This window comes from Hyperoodon ampullatus (assembly GCF_949752795.1).
Source record: "Hyperoodon ampullatus genome assembly, chromosome: 3".
Classification (NCBI taxonomy): domain Eukaryota; kingdom Metazoa; phylum Chordata; class Mammalia; order Artiodactyla; family Ziphiidae; genus Hyperoodon; species Hyperoodon ampullatus.
This window is the reverse complement of record NC_136916.1, coordinates 49664409-49680040: the sequence shown is the minus strand read 5'-3', so window position 1 is coordinate 49680040 and position 15632 is coordinate 49664409. Positions and strand designations below refer to the sequence as shown.

Sequence of the window (15632 nt, the reverse complement as noted above, 5' to 3'; positions counted from 1 at the left end):
GCTTTCCAGCCCCCAAGGTACCTACTGATTGCTAATCCATTCTCTTTCTCCTTTTCCAGACCTTTTATAAAGTCTTTATTTCCGGAAAATCTGCAGGCTGACAAGAAAGGACGCCCAACTACTGCTGGAAGCAAAATAAAGGTTTGTTCTATTTTAATAGGGAAATTTATGGATCCCTATTAAGAGGTAGGGTTTTCTAGGAGTCAGGAACTATACCACTGGGCCAGGATGCAGTCAGGGAGATGGAACAGGTTGGTTACAGAAGATGGCGAGAAGTAACGTTGCTGCCTGAGAAAGGGTTACAGGATGCAGGTGAATTTGACTTGGCTGTACTGAAACCCCAAATGGATATTAAGTACCTCATAGCTTAATAGTCAGCAGATGATAATCAGTTACTTTCTAAGAGGAAGTAGCTTTATACTGAATCTAGGAGAATTCACATTAAACTGTCAGAGAAATTTTATGGTCAAGAGCCACATTTTGGATTTTCCAGACCAGACCCCAGAACTTGCCAATTACGGAACTTTACGAACCTGAAATTCTACCGGGTCTTATATGGGGAACTTATGCACCTTCCGCACTGGGTCTTGTGGGCCCTCCTTTCTGTGAATTACAGGCATCTTGGCTTCATAGTGTCTCAAAGTCAGAGGAATTCTTAGTGTTTCTTGAGAGCCTCTCACGGAGAGTGCATTGAATTATCGGAGGCACTGTGTGATGAAATAGGTTGTCCCTAATTACTCCCTGAATTTAGAGGTTGTGTCAAACACACTCCATCATGTAATTTTTTGAAAAACAGTCACTAAGCTTTTTCTTATTTAATTATACCAGTTAAAAACCATTTCTTATTTTATATTTTTATTATTATTATTATTTTTTTTTTTTTTGCGGTACGCGGGCCTCTCACTGTTGTGGCCTCCCCCGTTGCGGAGCACAGGCTCCGGACACGCAGGCTCAGCGGCCATGGCTCACGGGCCCAGCCGCTCCGCACCATGTGGGATCTTCCTGGACCCGGGCACAAACCCGTGTCCCCCGCATCAGCAGGCGGACTCTCAACCACTGTGCCACTAGGGAAGCCCTATTATTTTTTTTTTAATTTTTATTTTATATTATAGTTGATTTACAATGTTGTGTTAGTTTCAGGTATACAGCAAAGTGATTCAGTTATACATATATCCATTCTTTTTCAGTTTCTTTTCCCATGTAGGTTATTACAGAATACTGAGTAGGGCTTCCCTGGTGGCGCAGTGGTTGAGAGTCCGCCTGCCGATGCAGGGGATGCGGGTTCGTGCCCCGGTCCGGGAGGATCCCACATGCCGCAGAGCAGGCAGGGCCCATGAGCCATGGCTGCTGAGCCTGCACGACCGGAGCCTGTGCTCCGCAACGGGAGAGGCCACAACAGTGAGAGGCCCACACACCGCAAAAAAAAAAAAAAAAAAAAAAAAAAAAAGAATACTGAGTAGAGTTCCCTGTGCTATACAGTAGGTCCTTGTTGATTATCTATTTTATATATAGTAGTGTGTATATTAAATACAGTTTTTTAAAGAATCATACCAATTAAATACCACCCTGTCTTTATAATCCATGGAATCATTGAGTGATTAAGAGTAGAGCTCTGGGGCTCGTCACCTGTGTTCAAATCCCTCACCGTGTGATAGCCAGCAAGTTATCTAAACTCTCAGTGCCTCTTTTGCCTTAGAGATTTTAGTACCTATCTCAAGGGGGTACTGTGGTGATTGATTTCCATCGTCCATCTAAGGCACACACTGCCTGAAACATAATAAGCCCAAACCGTGTGTGCTTTCCTGTCCCCTCCCTCTCTGCCATGCTTCTTCATCTCTGCTTAATTCTCAGTGGACACTTGATGTGCTTGTGCTGACTGTCCATCCCCCTGTGTGGCTCTGTGTGTCCAGATCCTACATGTCCTTCTCACAGTGCCCTCCAATAACCCCGGCCCCGTGAACACCATGGTTGCTGCTGCCTGTTTTGTTCACGAGCGTTTTCTTCTCTGAGTGTTGCACATATGGAAGCCTGTCTCCCCAGCCTCTGAGGGCATAAGCACTGCGTGAAATAAAGGGAACATCACAGCAATGAGACGCTTCCATCCGGAGGAGCTTCAGGTTTTGTGCAGGAAGTCAGGCGCAAGCTACAGGGTAGGGTTTTGAGCTGGAGGGTAGAGTCCTCTGGGATTAAGGACAATCATGTTCAAGGAACTTGAGACATACAGTAGTCCTGGGACAGTGTCTGGATTGAGTTCACTGGGGCAGAGAGTTGAGGGCAGGGAGGAGATGCGGTTCTCACGAGACCCCAGATAATTGACATCTGCACGAAGCTCTGACTCAGGCTTTGACTTCTAGGTCCTGGATAAGGATTAGCTCTAGGCTGGAAAATCTAGTCACAAGACTGTCACATTCAGATCCAAGGGCCCCAGATCATCAAGGCTGCAGTGACTCACATTCAAGTGGTCTGGATTCTCAGTCCAACTTATTCCCTATAAAAAGGAGGGTGGTGTTAGAAGCATTTTTCTCCTCCTTGGAAGACTTGACCCCTTCATATTCTTGACTAGTAGAATGCTCAAAATTGCCACCTTCCGGTGTACTCAAAATTTTCAGGATTGCTGTGGTCTGGGGAGGTCAGCCTGAAGTCAGCCAGCTCATCTAGGGAGACCATACTATGCATATTCTCACCAATGGTATCCTCTGGGTGAACTGTGTGACCTCTGCCTGTCTGACACTCTGCCTCCATGTAGGAATGAGATTCTCCCTGTTTTATGTCTCCTGAGTCACCTCTTAGAGATGCATAGCCATGGCCCAATCTCTTACACCTTTCATATCTACAATATTTTGCAGATGCTAAGTATCATCTTTTTTATTTTTAAATTTTTACTGAAGTATGTTTGATTTACAATGTGTTTCAGGTGTACAACAGAATGATTCAGTTATACATATATATGTATGTATTCTTTTTTAAGTTCTTTTCCATTACAGGTTATTACAAGATATTGAGTATAGTTTCCTGTGCTATACAGTAGGACCTTGTTGGTTATTTTATATATAGTAACTAAGTATCATCTTAATGATATCCCTGAGGTTAAATGCTTAAAGGGATCCTGAGTTCCTTGGAAGAAAAATTAAATTTATGTTCAAGGTAGTTTTAGTGTTGGGAATCTTATTGTATTCTAATTCCTTAAAATTTAAAACTGTTCTGTAGGATTTAATTAATAGAATATTAGCTTGGTGAGAACTCCCACTATCTTTGTTTATAAATAAGAGTATTCTTTACTTAATAACATGTGATTTTTGAGGCTTTCCTGAATTCTACATTGTTGTGGCTAAAAGGGACCGGTTTTGAAATTAGAGCCAAAGATTTATGGAATGGAGCTCAGAGCTGGCAAAGTGGACTGGGCTACAGCTTTATCTAAGGGAGACTGGACCTCTAAAGGAGCAGATATGATAAGAGATGCAAGTACCATGAGGTAACTAGACTCGTAGACATTTAACATCTCTTCCAACCTTCAGATTAAATTAGAGGTCTTCTAGTTCAACCTACTTAATTTACAGATGGGGAAACTGAGGCCCAAAGAAATTTAGTGATTTGCAACAAAGCTCGCAAAGAGCAGAGCCAGGATCTCAATTCAGGCTTGCTAACAATCTATGTGGGGGGTAGAATGACGAGCTGTCACCCTAAGCCTTTCTCACTGTCCTGTCTGCATTTTTTTTTTTTTTTTTTTTTGCGGTACGTGGGCCTCTCACTGTTGTGGCCTCTCCCGTTGCGGAGCACAGGCTCCAGACGCGCAGGCTCAGCGGCCATGGCTCACGGGCCCAGCCACTCTGAGGCATGTGGGATCCTCCCAGACCAGGGCACGAACCCGTGTCCCCTGCATCGACAGGTGGACTCTCAACCACTGCGCCACCAGGGAAGCCCCTGTCTGCATATTTTAATGCCTGCTTCTGTAGGCAAGTAGACAAGCCTCTGTAGGCAAGCCTCTGCCCTTGTAGGGCAAGTGCCTTTGGTAGCTTTCTGTTCTAACTCATTGGGCTCTTCTTGTCTGGAGCCAGAGTAAATCCAAGCTGCTGCTTCCCAGCCACTTCAGGGGGCATTTAAAGTTGACCCATAGCTAAATACAGGATAATTTTGAGATATATTCCTGTTTGCTCAAATTGATTATTCCAAAACCTAAAGGCTTCTCTCTAATCCTAACTCACCCAGTTAATTCCTTTTGTTATCACACTAAATTATCCCATATCTTCCTTAAGGAGGAGGATGACATTGTGGTTAAGAAAAAAACTTGGTAGCTCACAGACTTGGGCTCTAGCCTCACTTCTGCTTACTAATTATATCATCTTGAGTAATACTTTATTTCTTTAAGGCCCCGTTTTCTCATCTAAAAAATGGAAATGATAATTGTAAGAAGCTACTTCTTACAATTGTGAGGCATAAATAAGAAAATCCATGTGTCTAGCCCATGAAGCATATTCAGTACTTGTTAGCCATTACTATTTTGAGCTATTGAATAGCTCAAGTGTCAAGTGTCATATAAACTTAAGTCGAGCTTGCCCCTGTGTTTTCTTATGCTAAGTTGAAAAGGTATGCTCCTAAATGCTTAGGACTAAAGAGTCTGCCAAGTTATACGTAAAAATTAAAAAATAAAAATTAAGAGTTTGGGAACTTAAAAAATAAAGCTTTATTATAACCAGTCCCTCCCCAGCTTCATCTTACGTGTTGCAAAGATCATTAAATTTGTTCTCAAGTACAATCTCTCTCTCATCAACAAGGAAGATGAGAGTCAATTTACATTTTTATCATAGAGCTTTGCTTTGATCACACAACCTCGGCAGCTTTGCCCTGAATTCCAAGCATTGCAAAGAATGCCATATTCTGCACATCTAAACAGAGACCTTTTGCTTTGAATATACCCAAGAGTTTTTCTCAAGGGTTTCAGATTTCCCAAACCCATGAAAACAGGAAAGTCCTAATTGAGAGAGGGTTGACTACTGCAGGCAGATCCCTTCTGCTGACTTTGTCATGGTTTTCTGGCTTTGGAGATCCCTTTCCTCTATTTTCTTTTAGAGGTTTTCTCTCTTTGTGCTGATTTGCTTAGAATGAGAGGTTGCATGCGTGCCTCATTATTGGATCCATAGGGTATGCTCAGCTGTGTGGTGCTGGTAATGCTGATGTGGGCTCTGCTCGTGTTTCTTCAAACAACATTTGTGGTACTCATGATTTGAAATATCTCATAAGCAATTTGAGCTTTATTTATGTGGCTTTTTCTTCTTGTACCCAGTTCCATCGTGGGTACCCGACGTACAGCTAGTAAGAGCTGATTTTACATTGAATATTTTAGTTCATGAAAGAGTAAGTTTCCTGCCACACTGAAAGGGCTCTGAGTCAGCAGGTTTGGAAAAGGACATGCTGAGGAAGAAGGTGAATGAAATGGCCTATAAAAGGGAGATTTTTATGTATCTCCCACTTTTTAATTGTGAATTTCCATCATTTTAATAAGGTGATTCTTCATTGGTTAGATTGCCTGAAAAGAGTACAGGGGATTTGGATGATTTATCCTTGCAAATAAATTTGTGCACCTCCCTTCCCCTCAGAGTTTATGAGAAAAATGTATTTGCAGAGGCCGTCAATCAATATAAAATTAACTAAATTTGTTAATAATTGGCATGCTTCCCTATTTCTACTAAAAAGAATTATATGGGAGGATTTACTGGGGTTTGGGGGGGTTGTCTTATTTTATTAACTATACTAAAAATACTGCATCGTTTTCAAAAATCTAACTTCAAACCCACTTAAGAGTGTTCAAATCACCATAACAGTCAGTAGAGCTTTAAGAAAGTGTAGTAGACCCGAGTTGAGCCTAATGAACAAACTGTCATGAGGATGAATTTCTAGCTGTACTTTTGCACACTGGTCTCCTTTGAAAGTTGGTCTGCCTTAGAGCAAGTTCCATGTTTCTAAATGATGTTACTCTTCCTTTCTAGAAACAAGCCAATGACCTTGTGAGCACCCTGATGAAATGTACACCTCACTACATTCGCTGCATCAAACCCAATGAAACCAAGAAGCCCAAGGACTGGGAGGAAAGCAGGTATGGTGAAGACACAGACAGGAGGTCAAGGCCAACTTACATGGTCCCACCCTGTTTTTCCCTATGCTCAAGCTGGGCCCTCCTATGCCTGAGGCAGGAGCAGTTTCAATTGCCTTCCAATGTGTTTTGTGTCTTAACTTTTTCAGGAAGAAGCCTATGTAGATATATTTTTCCCCTCCTTGTTTTTTCCTGAAATGTTAGCAGTGCCCTTCAGTTCAGAATTAGAGATTTATAATGTTGATCTTGGCTGGTCTGGGGACAGATGGAAAAATGAAAGCAAACCTTAATACAGCAGAGTCAGGATGGTTTTCAAGTTAGTTTGAGGCTCTGTGTAGACATTTTTAATGCACTCAGCTCCTCATCAGCACACGCAGGATGTGGCCTGGAATGCTTAGCTCAGGGTTGAAGTGAAGTTCCAAAGAGCTGGTTAAAAACAATCTGTCGGGGGCTTCCCTGGTGGCGCAGTGGTTGAGAGTCCGCCTGCCGATGCAGGGGACATGGGTTCGTGCCCCGGTCCGGGAAGATCCCACATGCCATGGAGTGGCTGGGCCCGTGAGCCATGGCCGCTGAGCCTGCGCATCCGGAGCCTGTGCTCCGCAATGGGAGAGGCCACAACAGTGAGAGGGCCGCGTACCGCAAAAAAAAAAAAAAAAAAAAAAAAAAACGCAATCTGTCGGGGCTTCCCTGGTGGCACAGTGGTTAAGAATCCGCCTGCCGATGCAGGGGGACACGGGTTCGAGCCCTGGTCCGGGAAGATCCCACATGCCGTGGAGCAAATAAGCCTGCGTGCCACAGCTACTGAAGCCCACGCGCCTAGAGCCCATGCTCCACAACAAGAGAAGCCACTGCAGTGAGAAGCCCGCGCACCGCAACGAAGAGTAGCCCCCACTCGCTGCAACTAGAGAAAGCCCGTGTGCAGCAACAAAAACCCAACACAGCCAAAAATAAATGACTAGATAAATAAATAAATTTATTTTAAAAAAAAATTCCTAACCGCCCATTACCTCTTCTGAGAGACATGGATGGGTCCATTTCCCATCCTACCAGCAAGATCCTTTCTAACCCACGGCAGGTAGACAATGCTTGATCCTTTACAGGGAGGAAAAGATAAACAGGAAGGAAAATGCCCAAGCTCAAGCATTTGCTGTCTGCAAGTCTTTCTTTGTATTTTCACACTTTATGGTGCAGCCTGAGTCTTTTTTTCTCATGTTAAGGTGCTGTTGGGATGTAGCAGCCTTCCGTTTGGTCATTCCACAATATTCTGACTAGTCTCATCAGCAGATGTGTGTTTCTAAGGCATCTTGTCTATTGAACTGCTCAAATTTTTCAATTTAAGGTAGTCTGAGATTCCTCTTACAATATTATCCATTGATGATATTCAGACTCTGATAAGAAGCCCTAAGTCACCGGTTCACATTTGGATGCGTCTTGCTATTAGCAAGCTCTCCAGTCCTTCTCTAAATCAGTTTTACTGTAATCTCTAATCGGCCATAAGAATCATTCTTGGGACTTTTCCGTGTGACAGCTTTTCTCCTAGTTCAAGGCAGTCACCATGTTTCCCTGGGATCTTCTCTTCAGCGAGCTCATCACTCAGCTCCTCCAGCCATTCCCTCTGAAGGAGCTGGATGTGGAATCCGACACTTTCCCTTCATGGTCATTCCCCTGGATGTACTTAAATTGCCCTCTGCTTTTCTGAACTGTGTCACTCACTTTCTCTTTTGATATCAGGAGGATAACAGATGGAAAATGTCTGGGGCTTTTTACCTTGCAACACTAGTTCTCAAACTTGAATGTCAGAATATCCCCTGGAAGGCTTATTGCTGGGTCCCATTCCCAGAGTTTCTGAGTCAGTTTCTGGGCCTCCAAGTGATGCTAGTGATGATGGTCTGGGCCCCATAGTTGGAGAACAGCTGATCTAGAGCAAAGGGCTAGACTAGGATTTGGAAGAACTGTATTCTGATGCTGGCCTATCACTAACTAGTTTGAGTGAAACGCTTAATCTCCTGAGTCCTCAGTTTCTTCCTCTTTAAATAAGAGGGTCAATCCAGAATGGGACTCCTTCAGTCTGACAGAATGAACTCTCCCTCATCTGTTCCCCCCTGTCTGTCATGCTGCTTCCGCCTGTCTCTACGTCACTCCTACACTCACCCCCTCACACGCCACACTCACATCTCATGCATGGTGACTCTGGACTCTTTTTTGTTTTACACACAGAGTAGAAGGATGGTGTCACAGGCAACATCAGAAATAAATTACGAGGGCTTCCCTGGTGGCACAGTGGTTAAGAATCTGCCTGCCAGTGCAGGGGACACGGGTTTGAGCCCTGGTCCGGGAAGATCCCACATGCCGCGGAGCAACTAAGCCCATGCGCCACAACTACTGAGCCTGCGTGCCTAGAGCCCATGCTCCACAGCAAGAAAAGCCACCGCAATGAGAAGCCCGTGCACCACAATGAAGAGTAGCCCCTGCTCGCTGCAACTAGAGAAAGCCTGCACGCAACAACAAAGACCCAGTGCAGCCATAAATAAAATAAAATTTATTTAAAAAAAAAAAAAAGAAAGAAAGAAATTACGAGAGTCTAGGAAGCAGAGGTATTGCTAAGGGGTGCTTTAGCCCACCCTTCCCCCTACTTCAAACTCTCTCCAGCTTCCCTTCCCAGCAAACATAATCGTGAATGAAAATATCTCACTTGCCCTCCAAATGCAAAACCTCCCTGGCGCACTCTCCCCTGCTCCACGTATCCAGCTCTGTTGATCGTCACTCTAATGTGGAAATCTTGCAGCAGCTACTGGTTGGAAGTTCCTCAGCCCTGATGCTACCTTCTCGTAAAATCCAAACTGATTCATTGGAATATCAGAAGCTGGAGAAATGAAGAAAGTGGTACATTTTATTCAGTAAATTTTCATAGAGTTTCCCCCAGGGTGTTTTCCCCCCTTTTTTTTAAAGTTACACCCCTTATTGGAACTGCAGTGAGGAACTTGCTAACGTACACTCATGTACACTGGTTTTACAAGGTCTAAGGTACTCCTTGGTCGAGTGTTGATTTTCTAGGAGGATGGCTTCCTGGGATCCGTCCCCTCATCTCGGTTCAGGTTTACTGTGTGACAGATGGTCCCACTTCATCCGTGAGTGTGGAATGTCGGGGTCCATGAAAGGGCAGTGTGCTTCATCGTCAGGGATCACAGGGTCAACTGAAGTTCTTGGTGGACAGGGTTACTCATTCCACAAGTTTATGGTGTGTAGTTTATTTTTCGTTTCCTGTTGAAAATGTGTCTTTGTTTGGCTTTGGCAAAGTTGCCTGCCCTGGATTCTAAATAACTGCCCTAGTAGAGTTCTCAGGCCTTGACCTTCTGAGGACAGTCTTGAAAGAGGACTCCTTCTGAGGGAAGGAGATGGTATACCCAGGGGAACAGCGGGCATTGCCAGCCTGGCTGATGTTTACTGAGGAGTTGACAGCACTCCAAGAATATGCAAAAAGCAGGACATTTATTTATTTGTTTGTTTGTTTATTTTTGGCTGCGTTGGGTCTTCGTTGCTGCACACAGGCTTTCTCTAGCTGTGGTGAGCGGGGGCTACTCTTCGTTGCGGTGCATGGGCTTCTCACTATGGTGGCATCTCTTGTTGCGGAGCACAGGCTCTAGGCGCAAGGGCTTCAGTAGTTGTGGCATGCGGGCTCTAGAGCACAGGCTCAGTAGTTGTGGCACATGGGCTTAGTTGCTCCGTAACATGTGGGATCCTCCCAGACCAGGGCTCAAACCCATGTCCCCTGCATTTGCAGGCGGATTCTTAACCACTGCACCACCAGGGAAGTCCCAAGCATGACATTTTAAACATAACAGAATATGTTGAACTAGTTGTCTTGTTGACAAAAATTTGTATAAGAAGGTTTCCTAGTGATGGAAGTCATAATGAATGAAACGATGTTTTCACATGAGGCACATTGTTTTCCATGTGATTCACGGGAAAGGAATCAATGGGTGATGCATTCCCTGCCTCAAAGCTTGGGGTGAAGCCAGAATTTGTGAAAAATACTTAAAATGAGCAGATATCTCTAATTGGCAACCTCATGTATATTTTCCTTAGTAGAGAAAAGGCTGGTGGTGAGTTTGGGATTTGGAGGATGGGAGAAAGGAAAATTATTTTCCTGAATCAGATTTCTACCCTTTCAGTTAACCAGATATGTATTAATATTACATAACCTGAGGGCCAGCTCAGACTCTGAACACTATAAATTATAATCTTTTTTAATATGCTTCCCTGCAGTGTGGAATTGGGAGTTTGGGGGGAATGGTGGGTGGGAGAACAGAGTGAAAAGATTATCCAGTAATGTCCTGGCTCCATTCTCTCCTTTATAGGGTAAAGCATCAAGTAGAATATCTGGGCCTAAAAGAGAACATTCGAGTGAGGAGAGCTGGGTATGCCTATCGGCGCGTCTTCCAAAAATTCCTACAGAGGTAATGAACTGGTAACTCTGGACTCTTTTTGGTTTTAAACAAGTTTATTGACATATAATTCACATATCATACAATTCACCCATTTAAAGTATACAATTCATTGGCTTTTAATATATTTACAGAGTTGTGCATCCATCACCACAATTAATTTCAGAACATTTTCAAAGAGAAAAATATCACTTCCCGAGTCATCAGCCCCCTATTCAGCCCTCACCCCTGGCCCTAAGCAGACACTTCTTTCTCTGCCTCTTCTGAGCATTACTTATAAATAGAATCATGTAATATGTGTCTTTTGTTTCTGGCTTGTTTTACTTCACATAACGTTTTCAAGGATCATCCTGTAGCATATACCTGCACTTCATTCCTACTCATTGCCAAATAATGTTCCCTTGCGCCAGTGTTCCAATAGACCACATTTTACTTATTCATCCATCAGTTGACAGACATCACATTTTGGCTGTTTTGAATGACGAATAACGCTGCTACCAGTGTTCACATACATGTTTTTATGTGGACATATGTTTTTATTTCTCTTTGGGACATAACTAAAAATGGGATTGCTGGGTCAAATGGTAACTATGCTTAACCTTTTTGATGGACTGCTAGATTGTTTTACAGAGTGGCTGTACCATTTTACATCTCCTTTGATCATTTTTAAATTATTTGCCTTTTTAGTCTTAAGTTATAATACAGTTCTTTTTAGCATTATTTATTGTAAGTAAATCAGTAGCCACAAGTATTTTGTCTGTTTAGAGTGACAGATCAGAAATTCATGGTAATTGTGACATGGGGACGGACTGAGATTTAACTTGACTGAGCAAATTAATAGTATGAAGACAATTTTAGGAAAATATTTACAAGCTTAAAGTATTTAACCTCAGATTTTTTGTGCAGTCCAAATATAAAGTTAAACTGATTTTTGTGTGTGTGTGTGTGTGTGTGTGTGTGCGTGCGGTACGCGGGCCTCTCACTGTTGTGGCCTCTCCTGTTGTGGAGTACAGGCTCCGGACACGCAGGCTCAGCGGCCATGGCTCACGGGCCCAGCCGCTCCGCGGCACGTGGGATCCTCCCGGACTGGGGCACGAACCCATGTCCCCTGCATCAGCAGGCGGACTCCCAACCACTGCGCCACCAGGGAAGCCCCTAAACTGATTTTTATATTTCCATTGAAGTGCATTTGGCAGGATCTGTACTAAATTGTTCTTATTTTGCATTGTTTTTAAAAAGGATAACATTTAATGTCCTTAAAATACTACGATTCGAACTTCTCTAATGACTCTAAATTAGTGAAGTTCCACTGATTTTCTACATCTGTTTCATTTCCTGTATGAAAGAAGGAAGCCATATTTAGTATTTTAATCAGAAAATAATTATGTCTTCCTGGTATATGATACAGGAGCAGGATGTAAGAAATTTTTATTGAATTCAAATTGTATGTAACAAAGAGGTTGTAGGATGGAGAAGAGCTTAATTGCTGTCTTTGAAATCCAGTACTTCTAATAAAGTAGCTTTCGCTTTGGGGATGTTGTTTCTTCTGCCATGAGATTGGGATGACTGACCTACTGCTCATCAGTGTGGGTCATCATATGTGGAAGGTCAGGAGAGGCTTAGCAAAAGCACGGATCATTCCATACAATAAAGCTTCATTGATTCTGTCCCCACACATTCAAGATTGCTGATAATTTTGGAGGCTGATTAGACTAGGAATAAAATTCACTGACACAGCTGTCTGAATTAAAGGGCCCACTACACCTCTAGTGTAAGCAGAGCAATATGAAAAGATGTCTTTAGGAAAGTGAGAAAATAAATTTGGAGTGCTCTTGCATCACTGTAGCAGCATCCATTTGCTGACAGACGACTGAAACGTTAATTATCAAAGACTTTGCTCTTCTTTAAGCAGATGGGTGACACTAGCTTAGAACAGGATTTCTCAACCTCAGCTATTGATATTTTGGGCTGGATGAGTCCTCATTGTGGCAGCCGTCCTGTACATTGGAAGATGTTTAGCAACCTCCTTGGCCTCTACCTGCTAGATGCCAGTAGTGCCAACCCCCTATCCCACCCCCATCCCCATCTTCCCCGAGTTGTGACACCCAAAACTGTATCCAGACATTGCCTAATATCCCCTGGGGGCCAAAGCTAGTTGAGAACCATGACTTAGATAATCTTTAAAATTTTTTGTAAAACTACATTTCTTTGAAAAATACCCCTTTTTAATTAAGAGGGAAAAAAATTAAATTCAGAAAATAGTGAAAGAAAAGTATTTCCTCCATCTTGCCCTAATGTAGAAAGGCCTGCCCTCAACAAGTCCAAAATGTTTATAGTTTTATCCTCCTTCAGTATTTTTTCTGTACTTAAAAACTCTTTATGCGATATTTACAGATTCTCTCTAATTGGCATTACTACTGAAAACTGATCAGATTTTTTTTTAATCTGACCTTGTTTTGTTTGTTTGTTTGTTTTTGAGAAACCAGTTCTGAAAGACCTCCTTCCTTCCATATTATTTAAAAACAAACCGACAAACCTGACTTCCGTAAGCACTGCTGGGAGCTCTACCTCACTGGGGGGAGGGGGGAGTGGGAAGTCCACGCTTTCCTCTCCCGGCAGGAATGTCTGGGGTGCCCTGAGCGGGCTGTGTTACTTGTTTGCTGCAGCTCCTTCAATGAGCTGTGAAATGACCTGGTTATAATATCTGGACCTCTCTCAAGTGCCAGGCTAGCTGCATGGCTCCACGGGTGGTATTTTCTTCTGTGTCTTACACAGAGTAAGCACTTATTGCATATCTCTTATGCCCTTTGTGTTGAGGGACTTTCACTGAAATGATTTTATCCTTGGATGCCTCCCTCCTTAGCTTTCCTGCTGTGGGCTTTTCCTTTCAGAAGAGACAAACAGGCAGCCCTGTCTTATAAAAAAGAGGCTCTTTTGATGTTGTCATATTTCTTTTGATTGGAGAGTACTGGGAGGATAATAAAAATGAAGTTTGGAAGGAAAATTTGTTTTTCAATAAGAAGTACATGTTTAGTCTCCCACTCAAAAATGGCTACAAGGCCATATATCTGTCAATGGGCAAGGAATATTTTTCCAGAGACAGTGCTGTTTTCCATAAGGTGTATGAGTCTGGGGTTGTAGCAGGATTTGTCCGGAATCTGCCAGTCACTGTCTCATCCTGTGATCCCCTGTGAGTAATTAAAACATCTTATACCTTTATTATCTCAGGTATGGAGTGTAGCGAGTGTCCTGCTGGCTGCCAGGATTTTAGTGTCCTTGGGGGTCAGAAACATCCTTAAATCCAAGTGCCAGCAGCTAGAGGTCTGCTGGGCTGCATTTCGTCTGAGAAGGAACCATTGGATTGGTCATCTGAGAGATTACAAGGAGCCTTCCAGACTAGGGGCAGGAAAGGGAGTTCTAGGCAGAGAGAACAGCCAGTGCAAAGGTCTTGAGATGAAATTTTGGTCTTAAACTGAAAATACTTGATGAAAGGAGTATAAACTATTATCCTCATCTCTCCAGAATTATCACAGGCAACCTATTAGGCAGTGCACCATTGCCTTGTGCAACCAGTTCCCACCAGTATATCCTGGAGAAAGACGAGTGAACTGGGTGTACTTACATAGTGGGAGAACATTGTACTAGAATTATGCCCTGGCCTCTCCAGTGAAGCACAAAAGGAAGTAAGGAGGATATCATCAAGCTTCCTGAAAGCCAAGGGGACCACCACAAGTGGTCCATTGTCAAAGGGCTCTGGAAATGCCAGGCAATTCCCATGTCTTACCCAGACCCAAACTCTCAGCGGCCTTGTCAGGAAAAGGAAGAAGAAAAAGTCTCTTCAAAACAAGTTCCTTACTATTAAAAAAAGAAAAAAGAAAAAAAAAATGAGAAATACAGCGTTATTTTAATAGGGGGGAAAATGTGAATTGCAAAGAGCTACCTATCTGAGGTTGCACAATAAAAATACTTTGGTTTATAATTACGATTTGATTAGATCAAGCCAGGCAAACTCGTACTCTTAGAAACTTGTCACCTTGGGAGTCTGGTCTTTTCTTTCTCACCCATACCCTGCATGAACTTTCTCCCTCATCCATTTATATTGCCAGTACATTCCTACCTTTTCACCACATCCCCCCGCAATGGCAACCCTGCTCTCAGTCATTTTTATGTGACTTAATTTGTATAACTGACTTCATTATGCCACATGTGAAATGTATTCCTGCTAATGTGTGGCTTCAGCCAGGCATTTTCATTTTTAAGCTTTTTATCGCTAATTAGTGAATAAGAGAGTTTGCTTCTCCAGGAAATTTGTATTATCAGGCAAGATGTGGATATTTAGGAGGACCAGAGAGGGTCCCTAGAATCACCTTAGTCCCAGCCAGCTAGACCTAAGGGTGTGATGAGCACTGGCTCTGTCCTCTTAGGGAGCCCTGGATCCTGAAGGCGGAGCCACTCTTCTTGTCACGATTCCCTTCTCCCTTGGATGCCATAAGTCAGTCTAATCCTCTTAGTAGCTTCTGGGAACAAGGGAGGACGCTGGCTTCTTCAGAGGCCTGGGGCCCATTCATTGCCTATGTTCTAGATGTGCCTGCCCATAGGCCACGCCCTCCAATTTCTCACCCACACTCTCCTCTGATTTCCCCTTCTTCCTCCCTCCCTCCATCCTTCCGTCTTTCTCTTCCTTCCACCTCAAGTCTTTGGTACCTTCTGTATCTGACATTTTGTAATGTGCTTCTGTCTCCTCTGTTAGACTAGCTTCTTACATAATTATGATGTTTCTAACATAGACATGTGTAGTAGACTGTATCATCTTTAAAGGGAATATTTACCTGTATACCAATCCATGCCTTGTATGTAGTGCCATCATGAAAGAAACAGCTTGGGGTTCAAATCCCAGCTATGACTCCTACTAGCTAAGTAGCCTTGAGTGGGTCTCTAGTTGCCTGTGTTTCCTGCTTTGCAAAGTGGAAAGACCAACTGGATGAGGTTGCTGTAGGAATAAAATGAGATCAAGGATCTAACGCACCAAGAATAGCACCTGATGCAGAGAGCACCCTATAGTGTTGGAGCCCTTCATGTTAGTTCTTACTGCTGTGTGC

The 15632-nt window shown here is 43.2% G+C and overlaps 1 protein-coding gene across 1 annotated transcript in view; it reads left to right on the top strand.

The window, feature by feature from the left end:
* MYO1E (myosin IE) overlaps nucleotides 1–15632 on the top strand; it is a gene marked incomplete at its 5' end in the record, with an annotated part of 121888 nt that overhangs the window by 67009 nt on the left and 39247 nt on the right. The window contains 3 exons of the mRNA XM_079699078.1: nucleotides 60–141; nucleotides 5985–6091; nucleotides 10447–10545. Of these exons, the coding sequence (XP_079555204.1) occupies nucleotides 60–141; nucleotides 5985–6091; nucleotides 10447–10545 (288 nt within the window). The remainder of the gene's footprint in view (nucleotides 1–59; nucleotides 142–5984; nucleotides 6092–10446; nucleotides 10546–15632) is intronic.